The 11,110-nt window shown below is 42.2% G+C and overlaps 1 protein-coding gene across 1 annotated transcript; it reads left to right on the top strand.

Moving 5' to 3' along the window:
- On the top strand, positions 1–10,953 carry LOC144714266 (1-deoxy-D-xylulose-5-phosphate synthase 1, chloroplastic-like). Its single transcript, XM_078588981.1, has 10 exons — positions 1–301; positions 1,519–1,644; positions 1,736–1,900; positions 2,791–2,941; positions 3,630–3,901; positions 4,254–4,527; positions 5,288–5,595; positions 7,088–7,369; positions 8,316–8,603; positions 10,722–10,953. The coding sequence occupies exons 1-10, from the start codon at positions 149–151 to the stop codon at positions 10,869–10,871; spliced, it is 2,169 nt and encodes a 722-aa protein (XP_078445107.1). The 5' UTR covers positions 1–148; the 3' UTR covers positions 10,872–10,953.
- Positions 10,954–11,110: the final 157 nt, after the last annotated feature.

Genomic DNA, 11,110 nt, shown 5'->3' with positions numbered 1-11,110 from the left:
CGAAGATTCGCGAGCGGGAAGAGCGACGGCCGCAAACGCTCGGCGAGAGGGGATTTATTGGGAGATTGTTCGAGATTTAAATCCGCAAGATTTGCGGATTTTTCGATCTTGATCTTCTTCAGCTTCTTCGTCTTCTTCGGCGAGATCGATGGCGCTCTCGACGGCGAGTTTTCCCCGCCAGTTGCTCAGAACGGCGGTCGTAGATCCGCAGAAACCGCTGCAGCTCGCTTCGTCGCAGTCGTTCTTGCCGGGAGAAGGCGCGGAAGCTCTACAGCAGCAGCTGCAGAACAGACAGCTCAAGGTTTGTTTTGTGGAGAGATCAGCTTAATTTTTTGTTTGAGATTAGTATCATGCTAAATTTTTGTAGGATTTTTGCGGTTAAATCGTAGGGAGAATGCAGTTGTTGTAAGATATCCTCTTCGTGCCTCTGTTTTTGGTGAAAGGATTTACCGATTACGTGGATCTTCGAGTTTGAATTTGTAAGAGATTAGTATCATGGTAGATTTTTGTACGATTTTTGCCGTTACATCTTAGGGAAAATGCACTGGTTCCAAGATATCCTCTTTGTGCCTCTGTTTTTGACGGAAGGAATTTCCAATTACGTGGATCTTCGAGTTTGAATTTGTACGAGATTAGTATCATGCTAGATATTTGTAGGAATTTTGCGGTTGAATCGTAGGGAAAATGCACTTGTTCTAAGATATCCTCTTTGTGCCTCTGTTTTTGACGGAAGGAATCACCGATCTCGTGGATCTTCGAGTTTGAATTTGTGCGAGATCAGTATCATGCTAGATTTTTGTAGGAATTTTGCGGTTACATCTTAGGGAAAATGCACTTGTTGTATGATATCCTCTTTGTGCCTCTGTTTTTGACGGAAGGACTTACCGATTACGTTGATCTTCGAGTTTGAATTTGTACGAGATTAGTATCATGCTAGATTTTTGTAGTAATTTTGCGGTTTAATCGTAGGGAAAATGCAGTTCTTCTTACTTCCTCTTAGTGCCTCTGTTTTTGGTGGAAGGAATTCCCGATCACGTGGATCTTCGAGTTTGAATTCGCTGTCTTTGCTTCGGTAAACTTAGTTTTTGCAGTCGGAGAGTGAAAAGTGTTACATTGCTATAATGCCTTAATTTTTCGGGATTTTTTTATGGTAAAGTCGTAGGGAAAATGCAGCTATTCTTTCATTTTCTTCGTCCATCTGTTTTCGGCGGAGGAACTTCCCAATTCCGTGAATCTTCGAGTTGGATTTCACGGTTTTTCGGTTAATGCCATAATTTTTCGGCGTTTTTCATATCAGAATCGTACGGAAAATGCAGTTATTCTTACGTTCTCTTCGTCTCTCTGTTTTCTTGGCGAAAAAACTTTGGTTCCGCGAAGCTTAGAGTTTTAATTTCTTGTCGTTGCTTCGATCGTGTTCTACACTGTTCTGGTCTATTTTTTCTCCCGCTGCTCTTCTCCAGATCTTTCGTCAAATCTGCGTCCAATATCCATTTCACGATATTTCTTCTGTCTGCGCAGATCAAAAGAAGAACATGCATCGCTGCGTCCCTTTCCGAGAGAGGAGAATACCACGAGAAGAGGCCACCCACGCCTCTGCTAGACACCATCAACTACCCGATTCACATGAAAAATTTGTCGATTAAGGTCAGTTCCTCCGACCTTAATTCAAATTTTCAGTGGTTTCAAAGATAAAAATCTGATTTATTCTTCCACTTTTTTGATCTCTGTGTTGAAGGAGCTGAAACAACTGGCGGATGAGCTGCGATCTGATGTGATCTTCAACGTGTCGAAGACCGGTGGGCATCTGGGATCAAGTCTCGGGGTTGTAGAGCTGACAGTTGCTCTTCACTATGTCTTCAACGCTCCACAGGATAAGATCCTTTGGGATGTTGGCCACCAGGTGTGCTTCTCATACCCTTACATTTTCTTCATCATTTATGGAAACGAAGATCGAATTGATTGAACAAGAGACCTTCAACTAAAAAAATGCTGCCTTGTTTTCTTTTGAAATTTTATAGAATCAGAAATATTGTTTTCTAATCGTCACCCAGGATTACGTCCTGAATCGTTAGATAGAACTGATTACAGTAAAAAAATTACAGCCGCTTTTTCTTTGTGAAATTTTTATCAGCCAAATTATGGCATTTTTCAATAATATTTAGAAAAAATCAACGAGAAACTATCAAATCAAAACATCTTATTTTTTATTTGAAAAATCTTATTCTTTTATTCGTCTTTACCAGGATTACATCCTGGGCCGTTAGATCGAATTGATTATAGAAGAATACAGTCTCTTTTTCTATGTGAAATTTTTTATCAATTGTCAAATTATGGCATTTTTTCAATAATAACTAGAAAAAGAAAATAAAATTATAAACTCAAAACATCTTATTTCTTTCATTCCTCTCGACCAGGATTGCATCCTGGATCGTTAGATGAAATTCCGAAGCTGAACAGAGAAACGAAGAATATCACTACTGTGAAAACGAAAAGTTTGAGAGTAAGTAAGAGCATCCACATCTATGTTGTGAAAGATGCGGATGAAATTTGCCATTTTTTATACCATTTATGAAAATGTTATCGAATACATTCTAGAATAAAAAGGGCAGCCAGATCTCAAATTTGAAAGACCTAAAACAAATTTAGAATAGCTTGAAGAGAAAAAACAGCCGCCAGATATAAATTGTGAAAGATGTGTATGAAATTTGCGTTTTTGGGAAACAAAATTGCAATAGATTGAGAAAGGAAAATATCTTCCTAAATTGTGAAAGATGTGGGTGCTATTTTCAGGCTTACCCGCACAAGATATTAACCGGGAGGCGCGATAAAATGCCAACTATGAGACAAACTGATGGTCTCTCTGGGTTCACCAAGCGCGCTGAAAGCGAGTACGACGCCTTTGGAACTGGGCACAGCTCCACAAGTATCTCAGCTGCCCTCGGTGCGCATCTAACCCTCTCTTTTTCCCCATCCAAAATTCATTCAGTCAATTACCGAAACCTTCTACGGAATCTCAGGATCCTTTTGTTCTCTTGATCTCCTGATTTATTCAATACATTTGGTGTGCAGCTTGTGTAGCTTTGGATATCACATTGATCAAATGATATTATTTGTTAAAGAACAATGACCAAATGAAGAAGATATCGGCCTCACACGCAGTACTGATGTTTTTTGATCTCATATCTTCCTTATATTTGATTTCCGCTCATTTATCTTCAGATAGATTTATCTGCTGATTCAATGTCATTATTAGTTAAATGCAATGATATTATTGAATGATAAATCTCTCATAATATATACACACATATATTTTTGGAGAAAAACTCTCTCATAATATATCATCTTATTCTTCCAATTCTTGCTTTCACGCTTTACTTTGTTTTTCTTGATCTCCATATTTCTTCAATTAATTTGACATACTGCTATTTATCTTCCGGTAGCCTTATCTGAAAACTAAATGACAATATAAATTTAAGATCAATGATTAATGAATGCATACTTTTTTTTTGAAAAGTATTAATGAATGCATACTGTCTGTTTAAAAATCTCTACTTCCAAAATTGAGCATCATTGAGATGGGGTGGAATGAAATTGAATGTGAGGTCAATATTGGGTTATGGGCTTTTCAGGAATGGCGGTAGGGAGGGATCTGAAGGGGAAGAAGAACGATGTGGTGGCCGTGATCGGCGACGGTGCCATGACTGCTGGCCAAGCTTACGAGGCAATGAACAATGCCGGTTACCTTGACTCCGACATGATCGTGATCTTGAACGACAACAAGCAGGTCTCGTTGCCCACTGCCACCCTCGATGGCCCAGCGCCACCTGTTGGTGCCTTGAGTAGTGCCCTCAGCCGCCTCCAGTCCAGCCGTCCCCTTCGAGAGCTGAGAGAAGTCGCCAAAGTGAGTACCATCAAATCAATAATCTCCTTCTTTTTCGTCAACTTCATTTTATTATTGTATTAACCATCCCTAATTTTGAGATTTAAGTTTTACTTAGCAGCAAACTTTGATTTTCCTCCATTTTTCCTTTTTTCTTTGAGAATTAACTCGCTCAATTTTCAAGAACTAGGATTTGCCTAGAAAGCATCGAAATGAAAATTTTCCTCTATATTTTGCTTTTTCTCAAAAGTGTCATTCTATTCTAAAATTAACCACCCGTAATTTCAATGATTAGGTCTCGCATTCTCACTCAAATTCCTGAATTCAAGAACGTCAACGTATAAAGTTGGAATTTTTTAAATTTGTGTGACAGGGGGTGACGAAGCAAATTGGAGGGTCAATGCATGAGCTGGCAGCAAAGGTGGACGAATACGCTAGGGGGATGATAAGCGGGTCAGGGTCGACGCTCTTCGAGGAGCTTGGGCTATATTATATTGGTCCTGTTGACGGCCACAACCTGGACGACCTAGTGACCATCCTTAAAGAGGTGAAGAGCACCAAAACCACGGGCCCTGTGCTCATCCACGTTGTCACCGAGAAGGGCTGCGGATATCCCTACGCCGAAAAAGCCGCTGATAAGTACCACGGTAATTCACATCACTCATAAATTCAATTATTCTCTAATTCATAATCATGTATACGTTTAATAAATAGAAAGATATATGTATTTAGATAGATAGAGAGAGTGAGAGTTCAGCGGGTGGAGCGGATGAGTTGAAAGATATACCATTACCTTTATATATGGATTGAATTTGCTGATTGATGGATTGGATGGGTCAAACTGTAGATCAACGAAGAGATCAATATGCAGTGTCTTGATTGGGGGGAGACATTCATGTCGGCATGCATTTTCATCTTCTTTTTGGTGACAAATGAATGATCGACATATTGTATCATCATCTGTTGTTTGCAGGCAGATGTATACCCAGAATTGATTTGGAGAGATGGAAGAATATGCATATAGAGAGAGATAAATCTATTCTTGCATATATAATCCGACGCATCTATTGGGTTGGTAGATTGATCGTGGGAGACTTACACGCCACTCCATATTTGAGTGCTTGATGTCGTCTCAGAGGATTGGATGAAGGAACTAAATTGTTAGTGTACATGCATCGTTTGCTGTCAGATATATCCGGTGATGCTTTTAGTGGGTTGCAAGGTAGCGGGAGACTCACATGCAACACCGTATGTGAATGCATGATGTGGTCCCAGGATGACCGCATGAACGGAGAATATAAATGTATATGAAGTGGCTAATAATATATGTACTACTCATGCTAATGTACTGGCATGATGAGATCTCTATTAAGAAAATATACGGGAAGGCTGATAGATCCAATGCAGGTGTGACCAAGTTTGATCCTGCGACGGGGAAGCAGTTCAAGTCGACCTCAGTGACGCAGTCTTACACCAATTACTTTGCTGAGGCATTGATTGCGGAGGCGGAGGCAGACCGGGACATTGTTGCCATCCACGCAGCTATGGGCGGCGGCACTGGCCTCAACCTCTTCCAACGCCGCTTTCCCGACCGCTGTTTCGATGTGGGTATCGCCGAGCAGCACGCCGTCACCTTCGCCGCGGGCCTTGCCTGCGAGGGCATCAAACCCTTCTGCGCCATTTACTCATCCTTCCTCCAGCGAGCCTACGACCAGGTGAGATTGAACACCCCCCCTTTGCATCATATGTATAGTTCAGGGACGCGGACGGGACGATTTTTTTGTCCCAGGACAAAAAAATCGTCCGGTCCGAGGATACGGACGAATTTTGGGACGAAAATTCGTACCGGTGACCACCGGACGGGACGGTTCTCGTCCCATGGGACGAATAAACTGTTCGTCCGGAGGTCTCGAACGATGGACGGACGGATGTGGACGAAAAACCGCCGGATTCACATCCGACGGCTGAGATCTCGCCACGTGGCCTCGCTGTGACAATTTACATCGAGGTCCTTGTGTTTTTTCTCGTGCAAACTGAGGCCGCTCAGAATTAATTGTACATATGTCCATTTGCATTCTCTCTCCTCCATATTTCCCTTAAAATACTTAGAAAAATATATATTAATATATTAAAAATATAAAATGGGTTTTTTTCTTCCGGGACGAATTTCAGGACGAAAATTCGTCCCGGGAGGACTCACACCGGATGAAAAAATGTCCCGGTATGATTGGACGGGACAGTTTTTTTGTCGGTGGACGAAAAACCATCCCGTCCTTCGTCCCTGAGCTAACATCAGACGTAGGACGGGACAAAATTCGTCCCGTCCCGTCCTTCGTCCACGTCCTGGACGATCCGGAACTATAATCATATGGTTCATGCGCGTTTCTCGAGAAATTTTTCGATGAATTATCAACAAGACCTTAATTCTTTATCAAAACCAAATCGGAGGTAATGAACAGAGGTGATTTCTCGACATGGGTTTTCAAGACGTTGTTTTCAATTGGACGCTACTCGTGGCTGATGATTCTTGCGACTTCTTGACCAGGTTTTTTCAATTATTGATCATCAAGACCTCGATACTTTTTTTTATCATGACGACTTCTTTGTATTTTTAACAGATCTTATTAAGAGGCAGTTACCGGAGTCGATTTATTGACATGGGTTTTTTCATAAATGATCATCAAGACCTCGTTTTCTATAGTATACTGTTTAGGGCCGGTGTTCCGAGACATCTTCTCAACATGGCTATCTTATCAATGATCATCAAGACCTTGTCATTGTTCTTCACCGAAACTAGTTTATTTGTTATGATTGGAGGCAACTTCTTGACATGGCTTTTTCATAAATGATCAAACAAGACCCCGTTTTTGTTGCACCCTGTTATGGGACAATGCTCCATTAAATCCTTCAATATGTTATTTTCCTAAATGATCATCGACACCTCGTCATTTTTATTTAACAAATCTAGCTTGTGACCCTATGATAAGAGGCAATTTCTCAACATTAGTTTTTCATAATGTTCATCAGGTCCTTTTGTAATTGAACGCTGCCGAACCTATCTACGGGCTATGGCCAAGGACTATTTCATGACATGGGTTTTCATAAATAATTTTAAAGATTATACATGATTATACTGATGTGGGTTTTCGTAAATGATTATACAGACCTCGATGTTCCTCTTAAACAAAACTGGCTTGTTGGTTGCAGGTGATCCACGACGTTGACCTGCAGAAGTTACCAGTGAGGTTTGCCATGGACAGGGCTGGGCTGGTCGGTGCGGATGGCCCGACCCACTCAGGCTCATTTGATGTGACTTACATGGCTTGTCTGCCAAACATGGTGGTCATGGCGCCATCAGACGAGGCCGAGCTCTTCCACATGGTAGCCACAGCCGCTGCGATTGACGACCGTCCATCCTGCTTCCGTTATCCTCGCGGCAACGGCATCGGCGCGATTCTCCCCGCTGCCAACAAGGGAATACCCCTCGAGGTAACCTCTCCAAATTTATTGTTCCTCCAAAACTATCGCATTCTTTCTTTCTATCTGTTTATCTATTATATTTATTTCTATTTTCCTTGTCTATCTATCTATCTTTTATCAATCCACTTAGCTATCTATTTCTTTCTATTTTTCTATCTGTCCTTTGATCTGTCTTTCTAATTATCTGTTTATTTATCTATCTATCTATCTAACTATTCATATTTTTTTTCTGTCTTTCGATCTATCTATCTATCGATTCATATTTTTCTTCCTGTCTTTCGATCTATCTATTCATATTTTTCTACCTGTCTTTCGATCTATCTATTTATATTTTTCTATCTGTCTTTTGTTCTATCTATTTATCTGTTTATGTATCTCTATCTGGCTTTTGATCCATCTATCTGTTTATTTGATCTACACATATCTCTATCTGTTTGTATCTATATACTTGTCTGTTTATTTATCTATATATATGAAGCCACTACGGGCTAACTTTTAGAAAGACAGTCGAATTGCAAACTTTCAAAGCTCCCCCAGATCTAGGGTTTCCAATGGAGGAAGACGAATCCATGAAGAACTAACTAAAAATTAAGTTCTGATGTCCATGGATCTTGAGATTCCGAAAGAGGATAAAGTTATGAAGAAATACCCAGATTTTTTCATGAAATCTAGAGAGAGAGAAAGCAAGAGAGAGAGAAAGGAAGAGAGAAAAAGGGAGAGAGAGAGGAATAGAGAGGAAGGAAGAGAGAGAGAAAGAGAGAGAAAGGAAGAAAGAGAGAAAGGGAGAGAGAAAGGAAGAGAGAGAGGAAGAGAGAGAAAGGGAGAGAGAAAAAGGAAGAGAGAGAGAGGAATAGAGAGAAAGGAATAGAGAGAAAGGAAGAGAGAAAAGATAAAGTCATGATGAACCCAATGGGAACCAACCATTGAATATTTTGTCTCTGATGTGATATGGCAGGTGGGGAGAGGGAGAATCCTGCTGGAAGGTAGTAGGGTGGCGTTGTTGGGATACGGCACGGCAGTGCAGAGCTGCATGGCGGCGGCGACGATGGTTGAGAAGGCGGCAGGGATGAAGGTGACCGTGGCGGACGCCCGCTTCTGCAAGCCGCTCGACCACGGGCTCATCCGCAACCTGGCTAAGAATCACGAGGTTCTGATCACTGTTGAGGAAGGCTCCATTGGCGGCTTCGGCTCCCACGTCGCTCAGTTCATGGCCCTCTCCGGCCTCCTCGATGGCTCCACCAAGGTACTCTCTCTCTCCCCCTCTCTCTCCACATTATTTCGTGTCTGTCTTTGTGTCTATCATGTCAAAGCAGTCAACCATCCAATATGCGTAACTGGTATAGTCCAGGGACGCGAATCGAACGATTTTTTCGTCCCGTCCCAGGAGACGGACGAATTTCGGGATGAAAATTCGTCCTGGAGACCACCGGACGGGATGGTTTTCGTCCCGTGGAACGAAAAAACTGTCTGTCCGGAGGTCTCGGACGATGGACGGACGAATCTGGACGGAAAACCGCCGGATTCACATCCAACGGTTCAGATGTTGCCACGTGGCCTCGCTATGACAATTTGCAGACGCGTGCAGACGGACGAGGCTCAGAAATAATTGTAAATATGTCCTTTCGCATTTTTTTTCCTCCGTAATTCCCTAAAAAACTTGAAAAAATCTATATTAATATTTTAAAAATATAAAATGGGTTTTTTTCGTCGGGACGAGGGCCGGGACGAAAATTCGTCCCGGGAGGACTGGACGGGACGAAAAGCCGTCCCGGTATGATTGGACGGGACAGTTTTTTTATCGTTGGACGAAAAACCGTCCCGTCCTTCGTCCATGAACTTACTGTGGACGTCAGACGAGACGAAATTCGTCCCGTCCCGACCATCGTCCACGTCCGGGACGATCCGGAACTAATAAGCAACCGGCATCTGGCCAGTCGACAACTGGCATTTGCTCCAAATGCCGGTCATTGATTGGTCGTATGCCGGGTCTGCCATTCGGGGGTTGACTGCTTTCAGACATCCATCTATCTTTGTTATTTATGTAACTATAAGTCAAATTTTCTCTCTTTTTAATCTATCCATACTGGTGTTTTTTATCTTTCCCATATATCCATCCACTCGTCTTGTTGTGTTCCCATCTTTTTTGTCCATCTATCCATCCATCTATCTCAGTTTTGGTCCATCCATCTATCTCTCTTTCAATCCATGTTTTTATTGACGTGCTATCTGTAGTACCTATCTACCATCTACCCTTCATATTTGATTATACGGCCATCCATCTATCTCTCTATATTTTGAAGCCATCCTTCTATCAATTTTAATCTGTCATATAATCTAATCGTCTATCATATAACCTTAATACAATTGCATTTTCCCTATCAGTCTTTATATCTTTATAATTTTCTACATTTCCATCTTATCTATCCATCCATCTAATCACCTACTTCCGTAACTTCTTATACATCTATCTTTTTACCTATCCATCCACTGATTATTTCTCTTTGTCCCTTTATCCATCCATACAGCGATCCATCTATCCACCTATCTATCTCTCTATTTATCTTACCTACCTAACTGCAGATACATCGCCTTTTATCTTTTTCTCAACTTATCCCTCCATTTTCATCATCTCTCTGTCTATTTTTTCTTTCTACTCCCACCTATCTATAGTGCACGGATGCGGACGGGACAAATTTTCCGTCCCGGGACGAAAAGATCGTCCCGTCCCAGGATACAGACTAATTTCGGGACAAAAATTCATCCTGGGAACCACCTGACGGGACGGTTTTAGTCCCATGCGACGAAAAAGCCGTCCGTCCGGAGGTCTCGGACGATGGATGGACAAATCTGGACGGAAAACCGCTGGATTCACATCCGACATTTGAGATGTTGCCACATGGCCTCGTTCTGACAATTTGCATCAAAGTCCCTGTATTTTTACCTGCGTGCAGGCGGACACCGCTCAGAAATAATTGTTAATGTCCCTTCGCATTCCCTCTCTTCCGTAATTCCGTAAAAAACATGAAAAAATCTATATTAATATTTTAAAAATATAAAATGGGTTTTTTGTCGGGGACGAGGGCCGAGATGAAAGTTCGTCCCGGGAGGACTGGACGGGACGAAAAATAGTCCTGGTATGATTGGACGGGACGGTTTTTTTATTGTTGGACAAAAAACCGTCCCGTCCTTCGTCCCTGAACTTACTCTGGACGTCGGACGGGACGAAATTCGTCCCGTCCCATCCATCGTCCATGTCCGGGACGATCCGGAACTATACACCTACCTATATACCTCTTAATCCGATCCATGGAAGGATGAGCTTGGGTGACGTTGAATAACACTCGTTTCCTCGTCTTTGCAGTGGCGGCCGATCGTCCTCCCCGACCGGTATATCGAGCATGGGGCGCCGGCGGACCAAATGGCGGAGGCGGGGCTGACGCCAGCGCACATCGCGGCCACCGTCTTTAACATCATCGGCCGCGCGAGAGAGGCTCTGGAGATGATGTCCTAGTTGGAGGTATTTTCTTCCTGCCCTGTACCATACACCATGTCTCAATACAAAATTTTAGCAATGAGTTTCTTGAAGCAAGCAATTCACTCATCTTTGGGTTGTTAATGGGTGGCGGAGAGCGCAAAATCGGTAAAATATTTTGAAACTTTAATAATATTTCTTTGACTAATATATTTTCCTCGAAGAAAAAGAGGGGAAGATCACCTGAAATCAGTGTTCAACCTGGATTTTTTACTAAA

Source organism: Wolffia australiana, chromosome 17, assembly GCF_029677425.1.
Source record: "Wolffia australiana isolate 7733 chromosome 17, ASM2967742v1".
Classification (NCBI taxonomy): domain Eukaryota; kingdom Viridiplantae; phylum Streptophyta; class Magnoliopsida; order Alismatales; family Araceae; genus Wolffia; species Wolffia australiana.
The sequence above is the reverse complement of the archived record's forward strand: the minus strand, read 5'-3'. Positions and strand labels throughout refer to the sequence as shown.